The sequence below is a fragment of the Natator depressus genome, chromosome 1 (assembly GCF_965152275.1).
Source record: "Natator depressus isolate rNatDep1 chromosome 1, rNatDep2.hap1, whole genome shotgun sequence".
Taxonomy (NCBI): domain Eukaryota; kingdom Metazoa; phylum Chordata; order Testudines; family Cheloniidae; genus Natator; species Natator depressus.
The window spans coordinates 281,854,504-281,879,657 of record NC_134234.1 but is presented as its reverse complement, the minus strand read 5'-3'; the positions used below and the strand labels follow the sequence as shown (position 1 = coordinate 281,879,657).

At 39.4% G+C, this 25,154-nt stretch overlaps 1 protein-coding gene across 1 annotated transcript in view; it reads left to right on the top strand.

Moving 5' to 3' along the window:
- LGR5 (leucine rich repeat containing G protein-coupled receptor 5) overlaps nucleotides 1-25,154 on the top strand; it is a 123,310-nt gene that overhangs the window by 75,514 nt on the left and 22,642 nt on the right. The window contains exons 4-8 of the mRNA XM_074942045.1: nucleotides 51-122; nucleotides 11,024-11,239; nucleotides 15,535-15,606; nucleotides 18,695-18,763; nucleotides 23,698-23,769. Coding sequence (XP_074798146.1) covers nucleotides 51-122; nucleotides 11,024-11,239; nucleotides 15,535-15,606; nucleotides 18,695-18,763; nucleotides 23,698-23,769 — 501 coding nt within the window. The remainder of the gene's footprint in view (nucleotides 1-50; nucleotides 123-11,023; nucleotides 11,240-15,534; nucleotides 15,607-18,694; nucleotides 18,764-23,697; nucleotides 23,770-25,154) is intronic.

Below are 25,154 nucleotides of genomic sequence, written 5' to 3'. Positions count from 1 at the left end.
TAAAGTAAAAACATTTTCTTTTCTTACATTGTTTCTGGATTTTAATGTAGAATGCTGCAGAATAATCAGTTAGAGCAGGTTCCCACTGAAGCACTCCAGAACTTGCGCAGTCTTCAGTCTCTGTAAGTATACTTGATATACTACACTATATTATGTTGTTAATGTAACTAATTTATAAGATAATGTTGTTATCAAATAGTATATTTGGTCAACTTTTTCTTCCCAACTCCCTTTGAATTCATTTAACTACAATACTGTAGTCTTCAATTAAACATCAGAAGTGACTTCATGTGACAATTGCTTTACAGTACTTTAAGCTGGTTCAAAGTCTGAGCAAAGATTCACTGCACTGTGATACTTACTGTTCGGTCAAGGAAAATTGAAAATAGAAATTGCTTTCTTGAACACTGCTGATATTTCTCATCATTAAGGTTTCCTGAAGAACACCTTTAATATATTTTTTAAATCTCTAAGTGACATTGTAATTAATTTTTGTTTTACAACACTGAAAACACTATTAATTCATCTTTAATTCCCTTTTGTATAATATGCTTGAATCACACGAGGCAAACAGGTCCCCACACTTATATGACTTGGCTGTACCATATTAGCCTTGTCTCTGAGCCTCCATTTTATCAGAACTAATGCCCAGGTCCAAAGACCAAAAGTTACCATTAGCTGGCTGTTTAGTGGCTTGTGTGAAGTGCTATGAGTCGTCTTACGGTAGTTCCCAGTAGACAAGTAAGAAAGGATAGTCTTGGGGGTAACACAGGAGTGGGGGTCAGTAGATAAAGATTCTATTTCCAGATTAGAAACAAACATCCATTGTGACCTGGACAAGAAACTGAAGTCTAAAGTTTCAAAAGCATTGACTAATTTTGGGTGCTGAACTTAAGACATCAAGATAGCCGGAGCTGGGCACTCAACATCTTAGGTGCCTTATGTCTGGGAACATGTGAAAACTCAGACTGCAACTTCTTGGTGCTTCAGTTTTTCCCATCTGAAAAACTGGTGTAAAGCCCATTCTCTTCACCATGGTGTTGGAAGCATAATTAATCTTTGTACATTTTTGAGGTCCTTTGTGTGGAAGGCACTAGAAAAATTCAAATATTTAGTATCACAAAAACCATTACCACAGTTTGCACTAATTAGCAACCTCATTGGGAGTCTGCAGAAAGGATGAGGACTCAGAGGACATATAGACTATGCTATAGACTGGCTTAGGTCAGAGTTGAGATATACTGAGAGGGGGTATTGTGGAAAAACTTCAACTGTCTCAGGTTATGCTATAGTCCTGTTCTGTGTATAAAGAGAAGCCTCCAGTGTAGTTAACTCAATATCTTTTGCATACACTAAATTCAGACAAAAAATTTAAAAAACTGATTTTTTTTAATGATTTCCAACATAAAATGACATCTCTCTGACTTTCAATTATATATACATAATGCTGGGCAGTATTATTGCCCGTGCATTTTTATGTCTGTCTTGGACAACATTTGGATTCTGTGTTTTCAAAAAGTTTATTACAGATGCTAGTGTAAAGCAATCTTAAGAATTGGTTATCTAATAATTGTTACCTCCTTCAGTGACCTTTTTCTTTATTGACCAGAGACAGCATAAAATATCTCAAACATATGCTTTTAAGGTTATTCTTCTTTCTTTTGATCTTCATAAAAGTCATGAGAAAACTCTGGTCTAATGACTACATTAAATTTTTCCCCCTTCTAAACATAAAAAAATCTTGCTAAATCTCATTATTCTATAGGTATTCTGGGCTAAAACATGACAAGGCAGGCAAACAAGGGGTTTTTTGTTGCTTTGAGAGAAACTGAAATTTTCAGCATGGTTTCTAAATAAAACGACAGTATCTCTCATTCTTCGTTGAGAATCTCTTTCCCTGAGGTGGGGAAGAAGAAGCTGAAGAAGAAAACCATAGGGTTATGTGGTCTGTGTAAAAGACTGGTATTTGGTGACAGAATTAAAATAAAAAAAGAATGACAGAGGCCAGTAGGAACTTTAAACAGCTGTGTAGCAGACAGAAGATGGAGTGATAAGGGCTTGTACAGAAAAGCTACTATCAGCTGAAAGAAGATCATTGGCAAAAGTGAACTCTTTGAGGAAAAGAAAACCATGATTCTTTTGTTTGTTCCAACTGGGTTGTGCCTGTCAGATAAAGGTGTGCAGAGATTCAGTTTCTTGTTTCATACAGTGTGGTAATTTTCTGTTCAGAAGGTGACTCTTACTTTGGTTTCTGATTTACAATAGGAATTACTTTCTGAAACCCTTGAAATAACAGAAGTTCTATCAAAAGAGTAATTAAAAGGTTAAAAGCTCTTAGAAACCTTTTACCAAAGCAAAGTTTTCTTTAGGATAGCCAGGTTTAGTATTTATTTATGTTTAACTTTATAGTCTGGCATGATTTGTGTGAGCCTCATTAACCCAGTCCTTAGGCTAGAGTAGCTGTGAACTGCTGAATGTTAGTGCTAACTCTCTCATCCTTTTTTTTTTTAACCCTAAAAATATTATTATGTTTCGGGGTGGGTAGCCAAGCTAATTCTATTGCTGCCTTAAAGGATGCATAGCTGATCATGTGACAATGCTACATTCATTTTATTAATACAAAAAGCTACAACTTTTCCCTACTCACTCATAGCACTAGTTTAATAGCAATTGTTTTATTTATGCATAAAAATATACATTATAGGACAGGCTTTTCCTCCATCCTCTGGTGTATGGATATGTTTTAATCCCCAAAATTGAATGACTATATTGGAGAATCAAGCAACAATTTCTTCGCCTTCCATCCAACTTCTGATGGTACTGGTGGTTTGTTGCTGTTTAAACTCTGAATTGCCTCAGTTGCCTTCTGCAGATCTTCTTTCCTGCTGGTGGTGGCACTTTATCTTTCCGTTACCATAGATTTTTATTTAGTGAGGTGATTAAAAATGTACAGTGCTCATTACTTGCATACTGTATGAATTCTTTCTTTACTTGATTATGACTGACTTTGCTGGAAAAAGTACTGCTCCGTGAGGCAGAGTCCTGTGCTCATGTGCTGCCTCACTAGAATCAGTGAGGTTCCGTTGAAGCACAGAAGGCTGTCCCTGCAGAGCATCTAAACTGTGAATATCCCAAACCAGTACTAAGGTTTTCCTGTAATTTCACTGAGGTTTCAATTCAGTTCCGAGTCATACCTCTGCTCTCTTACTTGGCCTCATTCTTACTGGAAGAAGCCTTAGTTCTTTTGAAATTTGAGTTACAAATATTCACATACTTTGTTAAGGTTCACCTTTTCCAAATGCTATGCTATACTTAAAAAAAAACAGCTGTTGCAGGCATCATCAAGATATTTACAAAATACAAAATCCTAGAAAATAAGGTTTTGACATAGCAGCGCACAAAAGCGTTTGTACATACTGGAAAAGTAGGGTATGCATTATTTCAACCTTAATCTGGGGAGAAAAATGTGAGACTGTTAACCTGTCATTTGAAGCAAATGGAGAATGCATACCTTATTTTTTTAATTAAAGCTAAAAATGAAACAATCCTTAAAACTCAGGATATTAAAATCCTCTTCAATTTTACAAGGGTCTCTAGCTCCCCTGTCAACTATGAGGATGTACTAGGTCAACAGTTCTTAAAGGCATCAACTACCTAGGTAAAAGCCAAACGATTACGTGAAACTCAGTATTCCTGTATCACATGAGGGTTTGAAGGAACTAATCAGAGTGCTTTCATTTTGGAAGTGCCTAAATCATAATGGATTCACATCTGAGTTCTACAGAATCATGCCTTATAGCATACTGTAATTTTCCTCTGAAGTACAAAGTGAAGGGAAATAATGTGAAATACTAATCCCAACAATAAGATTGCCATTCATATCTGTTACACCCAAGAAAGGAAAATCTGTTTTTAAGTATCATAGCTAAATGTAACTACCATTATCACTGATTTGCCAGGATTAAGATATTTGTCCATAGTGTTTGCTAGTGTCACTTATCTTATTCACCCTGAAGTTTCTTTAGAACAGAGCATCAGCTGGTGCTCTTAGTTGTTTGCATACTGCTCAGAACTCTGGCATCCCCATTCTTGCCCTCTGCCTTGATGTCAAGAAGGTATTCAACAGGGTTGAATGAACATATATGTTCTAATGCCCCAGAGGTTTTTAGATGTGGAAAATTTTAATAGAAAAAATTTGCTTCTGCAAATGTTAATGCAAGAAATAATATACACGTTTACCATACAACTAAAGAATTTGCAGACCTCCTTATATGAATGTTATTAATTAAAAGGAAAGAAAATCTTACATTCATAATGAAGAACCTTTTTGCCATTCTTAAATTTTGATTATTTTAGCATTGTATACAAAGTTCTGAAACTTTGATGAAACTTTACGCTGTTTATTCTCATGTTTATACACCATTGTTAATGAGTAACTTTACGGTTGCTCAGCCAACATGGAAATAGCCAAAAATCAATGACATACTAGGCAGTGCTTTGTTGCCAATAGCTCACTATTCATAAAGGACATTAACAAGCAAAGAAATGCATTCCCAGTAATATGGATCATTTTCTCCTGGTCCCCTAAAATTCAGCAGGAGTTTTTCTATGGTCTTCAGTGGGAGGAGGATCAAGATAAAAAGATAATTCCTATACTAAACAGGACAAACTTCTCTCCTGAATTTATTGTTGTAAGTCATCCTGATTTTACAGGAGGCAGGATATGAAAATAGTACCAGTAAGGTTTCAGTAAGATGTTTTTAAGTTGCCCAAAGCATTTCTTAAATAGTTTTTATTTGTCTTTTATTTATTTGGTATTGTGACAAAGCTCTGTCCTTTCCTCCGTGGGTCCCACGTTTCCTGGTGGATTTCGCTAGCCTCAGAGGCTCACTGTGACCCTTCACGTAACCCTTCTCTCTCTAGAGACAAGGGTCACAGTCTACTGAGCCATTTTCATCATAAGCCAGTGAGGGAGGTGAGGAGAAGTTATCCTTCCTTGCACATTCTCTGTTGTCTCCCAGTCTCAGTGATTAATCAGGGGGCAAAGATGTGGGGGGGGGGGGGAAGAGCCCGGGCCCACCCTCTACTCCAGGCTCCAGCCCAGGGACCCTAATAGTATCAGCTATGGTAGCTGACCTTTTAGAAACATGATATGTACAATTCCCTGGGCTACTTCCCCCACAGCAGCCCTCACTTCCTCAAGCTCCACTTCACCCTTACCTCAAGGTCTCCTTCCTTGTGCCTGATATGGTGTGTACTACTCAGCCTCTCCAACAGCACAGCTTCCTCCCACAGCTCCTGACATGCACACCCACCTGACTAACTAGTTTTAACTAGTTTCAGCCAGTCCCTGATTGGCTTCAGGTGTCCCAATCAACCTAACATTCTCCCTGCCTTCTGGAAAGTTCTTAATTGGCCCCAAGTGTCTTAACTGAACTCGAGCAGCTGCCATTTCACTTATCCTGGTACCAGGGATTTGTTTAGCCTGGAGCTAATATATCTATCTCCCACTACTTTTCTATAGCCATCTGGCCTTGCCCCGTCACAGTATATATAGGGTACATGATTATCAGGTTTGATGTCACATAAAGGTTTAAGTGGAAATTATCTGGGATTTTCTCTATAATTCATTTGTGGCTAGAATTGGATGGGAAATGGAATTTTCATCCCCCAAGAAATTTTGACATTTCAGAATTAGTTTCCATTCTGAACTGGAACAAAAAAATGAAATATTTTAAAGAAGGAAAAAATTGAAAGAGGTTTGAATTGGCATTTTGAAATGGGAAAAAATGAAATTTTGTTTAGAAATGTCAACTCAATTTTTTATTCCTTCAAATGGAAAAATGAAAAATTTAGTCAAAAATCAACATTTTCTTGTGAAAATGTATGAAACCACATTTTCCTACAAGAAAAATTTTCATGCAAAAAGCTCTACCCATGTTGTTGCCATTCAGGAGGGATCCCAATCTAATGATGATTAAAACTTTATTCCTCATCATACCATGACACATTATCATTATATAATAATCAGTGAAACCTGTAGAGTAATCATCCTTCCTAGGAAACATGTAGTCTGAAAAGTTGTCTACATTCACATTGAGCCTGATCCTGGGATGCAGCTGAATTGAACAGAGTGCAGGTGAAGGTTATCTGTGTACATGCAAAGCTGCTTTAAAGTTCACTTTTGCATTCCTCTCATTCTGTCACATGTCTGTGCTGGGTTGGTCCCCCGTGCAATGTTAGAGCAGCCTAAGGATCACTCTGTCTTACACTGGACTGTGGACAGTCATAAGAGGTTGGAATCAAACAAGGATCCGCTTAGCACAGGGCCATCCCAACCAGCCCTCCTTTCTTTGATACACTAGCGGAAGGGAGGGAGACTGATGTGAGCACCTTTAGGCTGGCTCATGCCACAGGAAGATCACCGCTACTCTGGAAGATGCTCCCTGGGCAGGTTCAGCCAGCTGTACGACCAGATTAGGCTAGCAATGCGGTGCAAACAGTCTGCATTGCATTGCATCAGAGATCCAGGCACATTGAATGTAGTTCTGCTTCACCTTTGTGGAAAACTATCTCCATTAAGCAACTGATTTTGTTGGTCCCTTTAGTGGGTACATGGAGGGTGGAGTTTGTGGTACAGCCAGTAAGAAAAATCACAGACAGGGTTTTTGTTCCACAATAATGACAGTTTTATGTTTAAGAGAAAGATCCTCTGACCCTGGTCCAATAGCTGTACCCCTGAGAACAGCCTGTCATGTTTCTATGCCATACAGTACACATTTTCTGATCAGCCATGAACCTTCCAATTTCCCAATTTATGTTCTTCCAAAACTTATTAATCATTTTCATATTGTCACTATAGCAATTCTTTGGACACTCAGCCAAAGAAGAGAAAACTATCACAGCTCCTAGACACAAATCTTTTGACGTGGTCCAGATCTGCTCTCGTACATTGTATAAGCCGCGCACTAGGCCTAAGGCCCAGATCAGTTCCGTCCAAGTGAATCTCAATAATGACTGGCAGATCACAGCCTCTTAAGTCCCTGGTTAGATGTAGCAGAGTGGACAAACCCAGATGCCAACACAGGCCACCTATCTCCACCCAAATCAGTCTGTAGTCAGCAATCCCCATGTCATGGTTTGCCCCTTGTTCTCCCACAAACTTCTGCAACCTCGTGATCCAAGAATCACCCACAGTCCACACATTGGCAGTCCTGACATCGCAAATATTTCTTTTCCCTCCGTGATCAAGGCATGTGTACTGTCAATTCCAAACCTCCATACTGTATGTCTTTGGAAATACCACTATTAATCTTCCCTGAGATCCAGAAGTAGCCACTTACTTCCCCTACAGGCTAATAAAATACAGATTTCTCTCTCTCTCTCTTTCACACACACACACACACTCTCTCTCTCTCTCTCTCTCTCTCTCTCTCTGACTGCAGAGCAACCCCCTCGGGTGGACGGTGATCCTTCCAGACCCTACATCTGTGCAAGTGAAGAAGTGAATGTGTTCTTAGATACCATTCTCAATGAGTTAATCAGTGGGGCCTGTGGACCCCCAGGGGTCTGCGGACCCAAGTTTGAGAAACACTGCTCTAGCCATTTGTCTATATTGGCAGATGTGCATTGTAAAAACTGTACATTTTCTTAAATACTGTTCTCAGTTTCAGTCCCCCAAATATTTATAGGTCCCATGCATTATCTTGGGTAAAATTTGACAGAATTAGACCATTTTGATCCACATCACATCAATAGTGTGAGCTCTATCTCTGTTCAAAAACAAAACAAAATAAAAACCACCCAGAAACTTTTTGAAAAATGGCTACTTTGTGGGGGGCTTGTGTCTCCACAACCCCTTGCTGAAATGACCCCAAATTTGGGTCATTACCCCTCAATTGCATTCTTCTGAGGCATACCAAAGTTCAAAGGAATCGAAGTAAGCATGTTTATTTTAGAGGACTTAGAAAGGTGAACCTTTAAACTGAAGTTGTGACACAACCTTAACTACAGTGATGGTCCAGCACCACTATAAACTTGTCCCATATCCTTGGGCATAGTTTGGGGGGACCAGGGAGGCATTGCCTCCCCCCCCCCCAACAGCAATCCTTGGGCAGGTACGGAATTCCCCCCCCCCTCCATGCATGACCCCATTGGCCTGACTGGAGCTTCCCCTCCAAAATACAGCAGTCAAACTATGCCTAAGCCCAGATCCTGTATACGCTGACTATAGTCCAGAATACTAGTAGCAGTTATGGAAGGAATTAGTGTTTTATTCTTAAATATGAGAGTCAGCCCTTTTACTTTATCCACTTTTAGAATTCTGCATGAATAATATCTTTACATGAGCTACAAAACATATGATCAGAGTATACATGGTCAAACAATTACAGTGGACTACATTCTGCATAATTTAAGCATTCACTTTGGACATTTTAAGTGAGCTCATGACAAATATCATGCTGGATGTCATTTTATAGGCTGCCTAACAGAGGAGATCAAATATTTTTGATTCTCTAAATTGGCTTTCTTTGGAATATAATAGAACTTTTAAACTGCCCACATGTTAACTATATATTTTAAATTATAAGTAAGGTCATGTTTATGAGTTAATGGGTTTAGTTTTGAAAGTGCCAAAACTTTGATCAACATGAGTAAAAAAAATTGGCTGAAAACTATGATTTTGCTCAATGTTTTATACATCAGTATAGATTATTTGTATTATGCCAGGAAACATAACCACTAATGAAATGTTTTATTATCTGCAAGTAGCAAAATGGTACTCAGGAATTTTTTTTGAAAAAAGATTAGATAACAAAGAAACATTTGTTGGTCATACATTTTAAGAGCACTTGTAAGTCCTGCAACTACATTACATACTCTATAGTATAAGCCATACTAGCTTCTTGCTTTGCCATAAAATTATATTGAAACAATAATTCACCTAGCTTTGAATCACAATTAAATAAGACTGCATACACACACATACAGGGGACAATACCATTTAAATTTGGGAATTTACACTTTCAGCTCACTCAGTTTCTAAATTTTCTGTTAGATATGTGGAGGATGAAATCCTGATCATATTGCCATTAACTTCAGTGCCAGGATTTCATCCATAGTTTCTGTATCGTCTAAAACAACTGACTATGCCTTACAACTTCTGTATCTGAAACAACTTGCCCTATCCTGCAACCCTTGTGTGTGTAGCCTCTTTGGAGTCAACAGGGGCGTGAATAGGGGCTACAGACTGAGACCCCACATGAGACAAGATGTTAACTGTAATACAGTAGCACATTTAAATTGAATAAAGCCTCCATTCTTTAATTAGTGTAACTGTCAAACTAGTGCAACTGTAACTCCTTAGTTTACATACAGACATCCCACAGACAAGAAATTTACTTCTAACCAAACACAAAGAAACGCCATCTATTCACTCAAATTATACCTTATTTGAAAACACAGGCATAGTATGTTGTTGCCTGGGGAGTGGGGGAGTATTTCTAAACATTTCCAGCCTCACCCATTGTTGACAGACCCTTGAGTTATTTTGGAAGCTCGGTCTCTGCTGCTTGCCGTGTCAGTTATTGTAGTGAAAATTTAATTGTACAAGGGCTTTGACACTGAACTTTATAAATTTGTTCCAACTGACCTTGTCTCAGTTATTTGCCAGTCTGGCACGGAGCCTTAGAATTCATTATTGTTTCTCATGCAGTAGGTAGAAGTAGTTTGGACTAGGAGACAGAATGGACCCGACATTTTACATGACTGTAAATGAGGAAGCAGCTTTAAATAAAGAGATTAGTATGCCTGCCACATAGAGTATTCATTCCCCCTCTCTCAAATGGACCCAGTTCGGGTTGCGAAGGATTACCTCCTTACGCTCCGGGTGCATCTGTTTGTTCTGTAATGTTTTCAAACATGCTTTTGAAAATTCACTACTGCTTCCTTTTAATAACATCCTGTAAACTGGCAGCGTGAACAAAAGTGCTAATTACTTACTTTTGTAGTGCAAACAAGTGTGCAAAGTCATTAAAGCAGATTAGAAATAAGTAGAAGCATAGAAGAGTTATGATAAGCATATAGGTCATATATACGTTCCCCGACATTTCAGAAAATTGATGTGTTCTTTCAATTGTACTCTACCAGGGGCACAAAATAAAAATAATTTTAAACCATTGATCATATAGAGCCTGATTCTTATCTCAGAGCTGGTTATGCCCTTGAAACTGCATTGATTATTTCTGATTTACACCAGTGTGAGATCACAATGTGGCCCGTAGAATCTAGAGAAAAACAAATAGTCTGTTGTGCAGTTGTTCTCACTGTGTTGGTTCTGCAGCAACCAAACTGCTTTAGTTTTTCCTACAGATGAAACCAGCTCATTGGTAATGCTGATGCAAAATAAAAGGAAATCATCGCTGCCACGCAAATGATACATTAACTTCAGCCTTCATTAGAAAAACAGGAACAACCAATATTTCACAAAATGTAATAGATACAATTAGTCAGAAATAAATTTTCTTTTCAGGCTTCTAAGATGGTGCTGAAAACTATGGAGAGCCAAACGCTTCTTTCAGTTACACAGAAGCAATCCCATGACCCAGAGACATAAAAATAATGAGAGAGTCTCTGAGTGAATTTCTTACCAAGTTTTTAATCCCTTAAGGTGACTGAGAGCTCAGAAGGGGAAATAAACTCATTGCTCAGCCCATGGAGGAGTGCCCTGCGCCATTCAAAAGTTACCCCCTCAGTCCATAAAAGAGTCACACTGATGGCTCCAAAGTGAGTCTGGTTTAGATATTGACTAGAAGAATGTTGACCATGGTGTGGGGCCTCAAGGATCAGAATGTAAAGTAGAAGGAAATGTGGGTATCTCCAGAGCACCAACAGGGTGCTTGATGACCCTTCCCCCAACCCTCCCCTTTGGAGCACACTGTGCTTGACAATATCTTTTTAGGTCTGTTGTGTTGATACATTACATTTTTCTCAAAGTCAATGTTCTAAATTTCTGGTTTTTTAGACGCCTGGATGCCAACCACATCAACTATGTGCCACCCAACTGCTTCAGTGGCTTGATCTCTCTTAGACACTTGTGGCTGGATGACAACTCTTTGACAGAAATTCCTGTGCATGCTTTTAGGAGTTTACCAGCACTTCAAGCAATGACACTAGCATTGAACAAAATACATCACATACCAGACTATGCTTTTGGAAACCTCTCCAGTTTGGTAGTTCTGTAAGTTTTATTGTTTTTTTTTAAAAAACCGAGACCTTGGCCTCTTTGTAATAAATTATTTCAAGATGCAATGTCTAAATTAAGCTTTGTAAGAGATAGTTTAAAAGTAGACTACCCAAAAATGTGAAATGATCGGTAAACTTTGCGGTTGGTTAATATGGGCTACTGTTTTATGTTATAATTTTAGCATTAAATTGATATTTTTGGGCTATAAACCAAGTTTGCCCTTTATTCTTGCACTCTGTTTAAAGCTATAACTTTTGCAACCTTATTAAGTGACCTTTCTACTCCACATAATGTAAAGATTTGACTTGCAGATATGTTTATTTATAATGATGCAGAGAATTAATGGCAAATAAACTTCTCTTCAGAATGTCAGTGAAGAGATAAGTTGAAAAAAATGGACTTTTGTATCTTAGATATTATTTATAAAATCATAGTACTGGAAGGCTGTTTAAATATGTACACACTTTTACTTAAGACTATCGGGCAATATTGACAACATGAGGCTAGGGTAGGAAAAGGAAATTAACTAAAATCTCATAAAGGATTAGAAGGATAGAATGCTAACAAATATGAGCTGAGAAAGTTCCCTGCACAGTCAGTGTGTGTAGATATCTACATAACAGTAGATATGTTCACCTATCAGTATTACTAAACAAAACAGATGCAAAATTCACAGAAAATCCTGGAAGGAATTCCAGTTTCTGAGGAATCATCTTCAGATCTTCTGGAACTATCCCAAACTGAAAAAACTTCTGCTCTATTATTAGAAAAATTATGCAGGAATTATTTCAGGATATACTGAAACATGGTCATTATTAAAGACATTTGTGGTTTGTAGGCAGCACAAAACCATTGCACGTAAGATGTTAAATATATTTTAACATACTCTAACATGCTGATCTGATAGCCATGGTGCAAGCCTTTAGGACAGTATGACTGGATTATTTCAGTGCACTTTATTATAGGCTACCATTGTGATGGGTTTCTTCCCAACCTCCCCCCCCCGCCCCGGCAGGGTGCAACCTGGAACTGGAGTATCACTGAGCCCTCTGTCCCACCAGCCTGGGTTCCCTCTCACCCCATGATGCTGTGACAAGCTACAGTCCTCTCCAGGACTTGTACTCACACTGACACACCCAGCTGCAGTTACATGAAGAAAAGGAGGACTTGTGGCACCTTAGAGACTAACAAATTTATTTGAGCATAAGCTTTCGTGATCTACAGCTCACTTCATCAGATGCATCCGATGAAGTGAGCTGTAGCTCACAAAAGCTTATGCTCAAATAAATTGGTTAGTCTCTAAGGTGCCACAAGTCCTCCTTTTCTTTTTGCAGTTACATGAAGGTTTCTCCTCAGCCACTCATAAAATGACAATGGAACAACTCCAGTGAACTTCCCCACCCTCCAGCTCCACAGATTAGGACCCCAGAGCTGTACCATCTTGCCCTGGTCAAAAGTCTGACCAGTATAAATTTATTATCCAGTCCGTCCCCCCTCAGTGTGGAGAAGACAATGTCCCAGCCTCTGTTCCTGAGTGGATTCCCCACACACTTCAAGGAAACCACACTGTTTTAGGTAAAAATATAAAACAGATTTATTAAATACAGAAAGGTAGTTTTTAAGCGATTATAAGTATTGAGCATAAGATCAAAGCAGATTACCTAAGAAATTAAACAAAAATGCAAACTAAGTGTTATACACTAGTTAGGATTTGAATCAAGCAATGTCTCACCCTGTTAGATAGTACAAACAGTTCATCAAGCTTCCATGCAAAGACAGGATTCCTTCTTTCCCTCCTGGGAACAGCACTTCCCCCAGTTCAGTCTGTGTTTCCAGGTGTTCAGTTGTGTGAGGAGTGAAGCTCCCTGCTGATGTCATTTTCCCCTTTTATAGCTTATTCCATATGGCGGGAACCCTTTTGTTCCAAGCCAAGTTCCCAGCCCAGTTTGTGGAAAAATACAGATACCAAAATGGAGTTCAGTATCTTGTGATCTAGTCACAAGCTCTTGCATGCGCCAATGAGTCATGGCAGCCATTATCCATAGGCTGACAGAAGCATCCCCAGATGAGGATAAGCCTTTTCCATGTCCCATTGTCTTTTTTGATGGGCTATTCAACTTGAATAGGCCATTCATAAAGTGCTTGCTAGATTGTATGTAAAGTTTTGTGGGTGTTACCCAGGTGCAAGCAGATTTGAAATACAGATACAGTCAATATTCATAACTCCAAATACAAAAATGATACATTCATACAAATAAGATAATCATATTCAGTAAACCATAATTTTCCATTGACACCTCACATGACACATTTTGTACAAGGTGCATCATTATTATGTCATAATCATATCATATCATCTTACCACTATGATAAATATGGAGTGCAGAGTGTCACAACCATAAAAGCTGATCCATCACCTCTAACAAGTGCAGGATGTGAGCAATACAGTTGTACAAGGTACAAGCCATACAGGTTAAGCAGAAGGAATTCCATCTACCACCTTGTGGACAGTCTTTGCTCTCTGCCTGTGTAGGTACAGATTGAGTTTCAGTATGAGATTTTAACCTTTAGAAGAATAGGTATGTGTCTTTGGCTGAGCTTCCAGATCCCTCAATTATTTTTCATCATGTTGTCAACCACTTGTTAAGGTAGAGATCCTTTCATGACCCAGCTCTCCTCCCAGTCTCATCTCCCCACCTTCCCTGCTGAAACTTCAGTAACATTAGGACAATTAAGAAGATAAGATGAAAATAAGCTTCACTTGATGCAATAGGTGCTGCTGCTTGGCTAGGTCCCCTCATTTTGCATCTGCTGTTTATCTCCTGTTTCTGGGTATAAGACTTCAGAGTTATTCATATTTTAATCACCCCTAACTATCTGCAGCACCCATTGTTCCAGTCTCTCCAAATCACTTAGTGTGGTTCTGTCCACATGTTTTGCTACCCTATCTCCAGTTCTGCAAATCTCAAGTCAGTGGGAAAACTCACATTGGCTTCAATGGGAGCAGGATTGGACCTGTGGTCATTAAAGATGCAAAACTAATTTGAGTTTTGGGGCAAATTCTTCATACTGCTATAGCCTAAAAGGTCAATATAGTATTTGGGATCAAAATGATTGAGGTTTCTTCCTGTGTTGGGGGGGGGGGACATTTTTTGGTACAACATCAGAATCTCTATCTTTTAGAGTCAGTTAATAAATAGCTGAATACAGTTTTTGTAGGTTCTGAAAAATTTATCGGGAGCTTCTGATAACTAAAATACTTTTGTGTAAAGCAAAGACATGGATGAGAATAGTATCTGACTCTCACATACACAGACCTTCTCTTCTTTTATGTGCAACGCCTACAGTTTCTCTCATACCATGAGGGAGGAGTGAGAAAGGTAAAATACGAGAGAGAAGTCAGCTGGAAAAGCATTCTCTTAAAAAAAAATGCATTGAAATTACACCAAGTTAACATCCATGTTAATAAGCTACACAGAGCAATTTCTCTATTAAGATCTAAAAATTTAGAAATAGGCATAAGCAGCAAAATTCTAAGCCAAATTTTGAATGTCCCAAACTTTCAGATCTGCAGGTTTGTTTCCAGCCAATCACTACCAAAAATGTCAAACTGAAAATCCTATAAATTACATAGCATACCATTGGAAATTAATTGTTGATTATTCTAGTTTAACAGGGAGGAAGTCAAGTTATAGCATCAGTGAGGTCATTTATATTTACTAACTCACACTGAAATTCTGATTTTTGATCAAGTGAATTTATCTGTTTCTTACTACACTTCCTCAGGCCTCATGTACATTTTGTCACTTCCCTGCTTCCTATCCTGCCCACTCCCCATACACAACAAAAAAACCCCAACACAACACTTTTTAAGTCCTTCTATCTAATTTAAATATATATTTTTAAATCACCAGTGACCCTATTTTTAAAGTTTCAGAACACTTAATAGGAAATCCCCACGTGTCTAAAATTAGAATGTCAGGATAGACACTTTAAAAATAAACATGAAGAAAGAAAACAATACATTAAATGAAAGAATCACAATCTCTGCAGTTTAAAAACAAAACCTTTCTGTGGAACCAAATCAAAGCCTGGGTGGGTGGATGAGAGGTGGGAGGTAGAGGTGGGGGAAATGCCCTCCTATACATGCTCTTGCAAAAAGCATGACTTGCATATAATCAGTACATGCCTGAAAATGAGTTTCTTTTGGTTTAACCATCAACATGTTTTGCTTAACTCCACTGTGTGCAATGTGCTTTCCTGACTGTGCTCTTAATGTTCCCCTGCAGACATCTCCATAACAATAGAATCTACTCCCTGGGAAAGAAATGCTTTGATGGGCTCCACAGCCTAGAGACTTTGTGAGTTGACCTCTTATTTGTTTTCCCCTTTTTTTTTCTTTTTTTTTCAGTGTTTTCATTAATATTCTGAAAGAATAAAAATACCAAACATGCTTTTTTGGCTTGCTTAATTGCTAAAAGCCAAACATGCTTTTTGGCTTGCTTAATTGCTACGGACTCTGGATGATTGTTTACAATGACTGCAATACACAGTGATTGTGTACAATGATCCTATTTCTCAACTATAAAACTACACTGCTTTTTTTGTAGGCAGCATATATTAATAAATTATTTAATGACATTTTAAAACTGTACCAAGCACAAAATGACAAATGACTATTCAGGGATTCTTATTCTTGCTTTGATAGTGCTATTTATTTGTCTGTTTATCTTTAGTCAGCAAAGCTAATTGACGTAGAGGTTAAGGAAAAATTCATTGTAACCAAATAGCTTTTAAGTTCGCAGATTGCATCTTGCCACATAGTGTGGTTGCTGAATCAGTCAGTTACTTTGACCTCTTGAACAAAGGAAAAGCTCCAGGTAGCATCAATTACAAACATGTTCTTCTTTTTAAAAAATTGCTCCAATTGTTAATCTTTAAAGGATTTGCTTGAAAAGTTTCTGTGGCAAAGGGATAAAGTCACCTTAGCACCTACAATAGTTCAGTCAAGTGCAGGAGGTGAACACAGTGAAAGTAAGGCTTCCCTGAATAGCATAAAAAAAAAGAATTCTGAGAAAAGAAGACTAAACAGGAAAACAACTCCAAAGTTTAAAGGAAAGTAATTTGCTCCAGACATACACAAAGAAAGATATCACCACCTCTGTTTGGTATTGGAGCCCTGACCCACTAGTGCCTGAGGGACAATAATCCTTGCATATCTATTCCCCTCCCTGTCCTATACCACAACCAAGTGAATCCTCTCCACAGATCATAACCAACTTTACCCAACCAGGGCACTTCAAGAGGCCCAACGGCTTTGGTGCTGATGCACAAGTCATAGAGTTTCAGGTCAGAAGGGACCAATAGATCATCTAATCTGACCTGGTGTATATCACAAGCCACCACCAGCGCATAGCACCAGTACACTAAACCCAACAACTGAAATCGGACCAAAGCATTCCAGCCCATAGGAGATTAAACTTTTATGTGCCACAGGCAGAGAGTGAATAAACCAAATGTCATACAAACATCATCAGAACCTAGTGGTTGGTTTGCTTTCTAATCCACAAAACTATGCAGTGCTCACTTTCCAGTTGCCCTAGGATCCGGGGTTTTAATTTTGAATACCTAAACTAATCCTCTCTACTAGAACTTGAGTCTTCTGTTGTCAAGAGCACCCTGCAATGTTACAGCTTTGACTTTTACCCTGTGCATAGAGAGAAAGTCCCTCAATAAAAAAACAGAGCAGAAGAGGGAAAATGTGATTGTTCTTTAATGAGACATACACAACAGTAGGCAACTGTCCTGAAATGGGGGTGGGGAGCAGTTATTTTAGTTATCCTCCCAGCCCTGGATAGCTGGTGTGAAAGGGAAGAAGATATAGATGACAACCTTGACTCTGGAAAGGAGGGAGGAGAACTTGGAGAATATGGTACCTGCCACAGTCATGTTTATTATTGCACTGGTTGGCATTACCATCAGTGGGGAGGCTGTTTTGGAATCTAGCATCAAGATAGCCAATCACCTGGCTGCATTGGGTGTCACAGGTAGAGTGACCAGATGTCCCGATTTTATAGGGACAGTCCCGATATTTGTGGGGGGGGGGTTATATGGGCTCCTATTACCCCCCACCCCCATCCCAATTTTTGCTATCTGGTCACCCTAGTCACAGGGTTATCCTTCTCTTCCCAGTTTAGGCAGGTCCAGCTCAGCTAGAGGGCCAAACCAAATTACAGATGCTCATTATCTGTGTAATCAAAGCACAGGACCTGAAGGGATTTACAAACAGAAAAAAAAGCCCTGTTGACTACTGACAGCAGTCTCCTGCCTGTGTTATGAAGGATGATGATATTTTGTTGAAGTCCAATGTGAATCATTGTTTCTATTTAATTTAGTCAAATTATCTCTTATTTAATTTGTAAAAAATATATTCTCTACGAAGCAGAAGCTTCTAAGGTGCTCCATGAAGCTGCAAAGTTGACAAAACAGATCTTTCTTCTATTTAGTTTCAACTGCACACTTAGGCCAAATTCTTCTCTCAGATTATGTATATGGGTTTCTCAGGCCAGGAATAAGCAGGTGGCTAGTGAACATGCTGGAATGAGGAAATGTCTCACTAACTAGCCGTTCTTAAAATGGAATACCAGGTCGCTAACCTAAATAAAATATTATTTTTATGACTTGTGTGTGGTGAGGAGTTGTTCTTTCTCCTTTACTCCGTATTGATATTGTCAACCTTACTGCAATCTTAAAACCTCAGAATAGGTGAAATCCTCGGCCCGTTGAAATCAATAGAAGTTTTGCCATTAACTTCATTGGGGCTGGGATTTCACCCAATAACTATTTTTCCATTGATATTTCTCCTTTGCTATTCCTGAATATTTATCTTTCTTATTTTCACATACTGTGCCAAGAAACAGGTCAGAAAACAAAATTAAAGCATGATAAACATGGGAGTTTATAGAAAAGAGGCAAATAATAATAATAATGTGACATATGAACCATGTAAGATTCAATTCACTGTACAAAGCACGGGCATTTATTTAAAAAATCAGTTTTAAGATGAAAAATTCCCAAAATATGTCTATGTAAAAGTTGCAAAATTGTCCATAGGTAAGGATAGATTTTCCTTTCATGCTTACAAATGAATGGTGGAGAGGGGAGATCACAAAATAGCAGGTGGCTTATTAGCATTTGTAAATGTCCATATTTTCTCATTTCCAAATTGGTAATACTTAATTAAAAATAGCACTGTGATCAAAAATAAAATTGATGATCTGCATTGGATGGCGTTTATTAGAAAACGTCACGTTTTGTGGATTCCCTAGCCTTTGGACCTATTTCTTTATTTAATGCATGAAAGATGATACTTCCTTACAAATCCCAACAAATTCTATATTATCCCTTAAACAGTGTATAACCTAAATTATGTGATCTATTTTTATGCAGAGATTTAAATTACAACAGTCTGGATGAGTTCCCCACTGCTATCAGGACACTCACAAACTTAAAAGAACTGTAAGTATTGAATTCTACCATATAGAGAGGATGCCTTGGACAATGTTTTTATTTATTTGGGAAAAGGTGATGATTTCTATCAGTGCTCTTTAAAACTTTCTATATCCTGGAAAAGTTAGCAAACATGCCAACATATATAAAAGGAAATTTTCAGCATTTCATTTAGAACATTTAACTTTGATAACTTTTACTTGTTACAAATGCTCTTTTGTACTGAAAAGAATTTTTGAGAGAGTATTCTTTTCTGGAAGTTTATCCTTGAAATGCAGTATATCATAATAATAAAAGGACATTATTAGTTTTGTTTCAGCTTCAAATGTGAAACTTGTTTGAAAAGGCACAATGCCTGGGCTAGGAAAAAGAAGCAAGAATTCCTGTTCACTCATAGGCATTTTGGGGAAATAGGGGGGTCATTTTTAACCTTATTTTAAACAGGGTTTTTTCAGTGTAAATATTCATGTGCAGTGTTGTAAACCAGAAAATTTCTGGAAGCGTAGACATGGTTTGTAAAGCAGACTAAAATCAAAGGTGAAACTGACCAGCCTAGATTAATTGTGCAAGCTAGCTGAATTGCAAAATAAGCAAACAGCTAGAAAGTTACCAGTCAGTTAGATTTCTTAAATTCTTTGTTTGAATAATCTATGGTGTTAAAGATAGCACCAGCAGGCATTTTTTAAAACATAGATGATCACAGATCCACTGGACCATTAAGGGTATGTCTACACTGCAATTAAAAACCCTCAGCTTGCCTTTGCCAGCTGATTGAGGCTCACAGGGCATGGGCTAAGGGGCTGTTTAACTGCGGTGTAGACATTCTGGCTCCGGCTGGAGCCTGTATTCTAGGACCCTTCCACCTCGCAGGGTCCTCGAGCCCAGACTTCATGTACACCACAATGGAACAGCCCCTGTGCCCAAGCCCCTTAGCCTAAGTCAGCTGGCACAGGCCAGCCACAGGTGTCTAATTGCAGTGTAGACATACCCTTAGAGTGCTTCGTGCTGCTGTTCCATACAAAGCAGATATAAAGCCAATTTAACAAGATGCTTGCAGAAGAATCTCGGAGAATACAAAGACTTTATTGGAGAAGAGGAGGAAAATGAAAAGAAATGGCAGTGACAGGCTTGAATACTCCCTCTCTGCAAGCTCATACGAATGATGTTGAAGGAAGACTTTGAGAAATTTCAAACCGAAAAGCTCCTAAAGGCTGCTGAAGATCGTAAAAGTCTCAAAAAATGCAAACGAGAATTGGCGTTGTACAGGTCATCATTATCGGCTTTGAAGAACAGGGACGGAGAATCAATAACTGATCGAACAGAGATGGAGGCAATCTGCAGGGATTTCTATACCCAGCTGTTTGTATCCCGTATAGACGTCCCAATGCCATTACTTCAACCAACCGATGAACACATACTCTCAGTTCTCATCAGCAAAGTCCGTCACGCAGTCCATCAAATGAAAGACAGGAAGGCTCCAGGCAAGAATGGTCTGACAGCAGAAGTGCTTAAGGCGGGAGGTCAGGCACTTTGGAAAGCTCTTGCCCAAAGGTTCAGCTGCTACCTGGAAATCCAGAAGATACCATCCAGTTGGAAAGAGTCCAATACCATGTTGCTGCATAAGAAAGGCAACCAAGAAAATCTAAAGAACTATCACCCGATCTGCCTGCTTTCGCATAACTGTAAATTGTTCACTAAAATAATAAGAAATCGACTGTCATGAAACCTGGATGAACAGCAACCTAGAGAGCAGGCCGGCTTTCGAAGGAATTACAGCACGATAGACCACATCTTCACTCTAAACCAACTACTAGAGCGTTCAAGGGAATATAAGTTCCCTTTGTGCATTGCCTTCGTGGACTACGAGAAGGTGTTTGACAGTGTAGAGACTAACACCGTTCTTGAAGCTCTTTCAGAACAAGGCATCAGCGCAAAATATATCACATTACTAAAGGAAGCGAACTCTGGCTGCAGCACAGACATATCGCTGTTCAATACTCCCCTCCAAATCCCCATTGAGAAAGGTGTGAAACAAGGAGATACAGCTTCACCAAAATAATTCACAGCCTGTCTTGAATTGGTTTTCTGACGAGCAGACTTGAAAGGTGGGATTAATATCAATGGCGAGTGGCTAAACTATCTCAGGTTTGCAGATGATATAGTGCTGATAGCCGAAAATACAGCCCAGCTTGAGAGAATGCTTAAAGAACTGAATGCGAAAAGTAGTCAAGTTGGATTAAAAATGAACCAGTTGAAAATGAAATACGTGAGATCAGATGTTCTGCCAAGAACCCAAATAACTCTTGGAGGAGAGCAGATCCAAGAGGTTGATAAATATGTTTATTTGGGCCAGGAAGTCAGTATGCGCCACGATCAGAAAGGCAAACTGTCGCGCAGAAAAAAAGCTGGATGGTGCGCATTCAATGACATCAAGGACATCCTCCAAGGAAAGATCAGCAAAACAACTCGTGCGAATCTTTGTAACTCAGCCGTGCTTCCAGCGATGTTATATGGCAACGAAACATGGTCGCTGACAAAGACTGAAGAACATCAACTGTCTGTGAAACAGAGGGCGGTGGAACGAACATTTTTGGGCATTTGGCTCCGCGATCACATCCCCAACAAAATAATTAGGCAGCAGCCTGGAGTGCGAGATGTTGTTGTTGAAAGCAGGGTCAGCAAAATGCGGTGGGCAGGACATGTGGCCTGACTCAGCGACAACAGATGGATCGCAGCTATATCCAAGTGGTATCCGCAAGAACAGAAATGGCCACGCGGTCGGCCTCCAGAGAGGTGGGATGATTTCCTAACAAAGAGATATGGACAAGCATGGCGAAGGATGGCCAGAGCGAGAGAAGATTGGAAGACGTGTTGTGACCGGCTCAGTCTCAACTGATGAAGGACCGACAGTCTACGCAGTCTACACTTGGAAAATCCTTCAGAATCCCCAGGCAATGTAGGGTCAGCACTGCAGCTCCTATGCCAACATTCCAGTTCTGGCATAGGGAGCATGGCCAGAGAGAAGGCATTGTGGCCATGAGCTACTAATCTACCTTATTCCCAGCTGCCGTAATGGCCCCTTGACATAAAATACAATAGCTCTGAGGGGGTGGCATCTGCTGACCTTATGATGGGGTAGCCACAACGGTGATACCCAGATGTGCATTGAACAAATCCTGGCTGGCCCTGTGAATCTGGGGAACAGTTTTTATGATCAAGGTGTCACTTTAATATATTATTCTCTGGGCATAAAAATGTACATTGAAAAGTTGAAATTGTAAATTTCTTAGAAAGTATTTGAAACAAACTTCAGTAAAATCTGCCTTAATGACCACCTCTGAGTCCACCTGTCACAAGCGTCTACTTACAGAGGCCACGGAACACCACCACTATCTGGTGTGCAAACCTTTAAATAGAGACCACCTCTGCTAAGAGACCACTTTTGCTAACTCCCATGAGTGGTTGCTCTTGGCAGGTTCTACTGTATGTGTGTTGTGTAGCATCTTTTTGCTTCAGATTTTTGGCCTCTTTAGCATCAGATCTCCTAATATCAGACTGTGTGGCTTCAGCCAATATCTCCCCCTTTTAGTCCCCTAAATTCAGTCTCTGCCTGTTTGGAGCATGAAATTGTACAGCACCAAGGCTCTGATTCACTTTAAGCATGTGTTTGAGTGCTTTGCTGGATTGGGACCCAAGAGCTCAGCAATGTATAGGATAGGGCATCCCCGAGGGGTTATTGAGTACCCTCAACTCCCATTGATTTAAATGGGAGCTGAGGGTACTCAGTACCTCATAGAAGGTGCTCAGCACCTCACAGGATCAAACATTGAGGCCTCAATCCTGCAAACACTTATGCACATGCTTAACTTTAAGCACGAGTAGCCCCATTGACATCAAAGGGACCACTCACAGGAGAAAAGTTAAGCCCTTACCTAAGTGTTTGCAGGACTGGGGCTTCAAAAGTTGCCTTGTAGTTCTCTCTGCGAGTTAAGGTAATGACACAAGCATACCTGTATATTGATGAGGGACTAGTATTTTCCCTGGGAGCTAGTAATGCCATTTCCTCAGCTACTTCTGCTATGCAGGGAGCAAAGGATTGATCTGGGGAATCCTGCTTGGTAGAGTCTAGACCACTCAGCCAATCTGTATATTGGTTTTGAATTAAATAGTCTTTTGTTTTGGTCTTTTGTTGTTGTTGTTTAGAGCCCAACTGTGTATGGGCACATATTTTTGATTGTACGTGGTATATAGAAAGGAGTATAAATACAGAGCCTTGATTTTCTAGCCCAATTACACAGGCAAGACCATTAGTTCAGTGAAACTGATCATCTGGTATTGGTACAAGTAATGATTGACGGTGCTTGCATCCGTGAACAATTCAAGGCTTTCTAAATGTTTTAATTTAATCTGAGAAGCCGTTTTCATAGTTCATGATTGAACTAACAAAAGTTTCTCACACAAATCATCATTGTTCATTTTGAAACCTTAGTTTCCTTTGCTTTTAACAATGGCAGAATTACTCGTATGAGAACAATGTAGTAATTAATTATGAGACAAAGAATTTGTCTCCTTCCTAGAAGGCAGTAAGTACATTGTACAGCTTATTCTTCTAATACTTAAAATACTTAAATAAAGAAAGGAGTGTGGGAGGTTCAATGCATGGTATGTCATGACACAACCTGTAAATTCATATATACTATAAATTCACATAAATCTAAATCATCCCAGAAACAGGGATGGTATGGGACAAGTATTGGGAAAAAATGCTTTCCATTTTCAGTCTTAATCCAACTAATTGTGATGTCCACATTGACTAGAAAGCTGAAGACACCGTTGCTTGCAGCTACAGAGGTTTTTGATTAATTGTAATAGTTCTACGTAATGTATCACAGGTCTTACATTCACACTTTTTGTTATTGTATAAAATATTGTTTTTTTCCCAGGGGATTTCATAGTAATAACATCAAATCAATACCTGAGCACGCATTTGTGGGCAATCCGTCACTTATAACAATGTAAGTGGCAGCAATTTACTTTGGTATTTTTTATATCAAATGTGGAATTAAATATAATATTTCTGTGTGGTTTTCTAACTCTTCTATCATTCTTATTTTACATGTATAATGTATAGGAGCATAATGTGAGTGGACTAGGTCACCTTTCAGGTCATTCAGTTCTCTTAATACTCACACATTACTTGGAGAGAGAGATCATAATTTTCCATAGTTCTTGACCTTTTACTCAGGCTGCTATTTGTTATAACAGAAACTGGGATCAGGTCTCCTGTTCCAGTCCAGGTGTTTCCAGCTGGCCAGTTAGGAGGGTGGGGCAGCATCTGGGCACTATAAGAGGCCTGGTTAGAAGAGACCTTGTGTGTCAGTCAGTCAGGAACGGCAGGAGATGAGAACTGCCAGAGACAGAAGATGTTTCCTGGGAGAAAGCTGAAGGTAGGACAGCAACAAGAGGGATTTGTTAGCTAGCATCGCTGAGGGGCTGGAGGACTGAAGGCAGGAGGGGCAGAAGAGGAGGATGTCTGCTGGCTCTAAGCTGGAGCCAAGGGCCAGGGGATGCTGAAGGAAATGGGAGCAGCAGGGGGGCTTACCCGCTGATGTCTCATCGCTGGAGCACTGAACCTGAAGGAAAGGCGGGGGGGAATGAGAGAGCCCAGGGGAGTGAGGGGTAGTCCCCTGGCCCGGATATTCACAGTAGAGAGGCCATGCGAATTCATGGTGGGATGAGCAGGGCTGCTGCTCTGAAAGAAGGGCTGGGATGGCTGTTCCTGGCAGAGGGGTGGAAGAAGACAGATAAGGCGCTTAGCTGTGATGGAAGACACAGGGGTATGGTGAGAACAAGAACTATGTGCACTGGGGTTGATATGGACTATGTGTGGGGACTTTGGTTAGGGATTATTTGCACTATATTTTGTTAATGAACTGTGACGGACTATAGGACAAGCTTCTGTGGAGTTACTGGAGACCCAAGATAAATAAATAAAAACAGATTTTATTAGCAACTGTAGAAAGAGTGAGAAGAAATTGTGAAATAAAAAGTAAAATAGCTACTCACCTTGATGGATACTAAGGAAAGCTCTGCTATCAGGACCAGAAGAATACTGATTATAGTATCGCAGAAAGAATCCTCTCAGTCTGACAGCTCAGAGTACCAGAAAAGTGTCACAAAGCCCTGTAGTCTGTCTTTTTAAGTCCCAGATCTCTGTACTTTTTTACAAAAACACTTCCTTATTTATAGGAAGTCTCACCCTGTGCTTGTCCTACATCATTTCCAAAACCAAGCTAGAAAAATAACCTATCTGCATTTGCCCCGAAGCTCATTTAAGTCACTGCTACTAGAAACACTTCCTTCTTCCTCATTGTTAAGAGATGCCTTTTGTTTGTAAGTT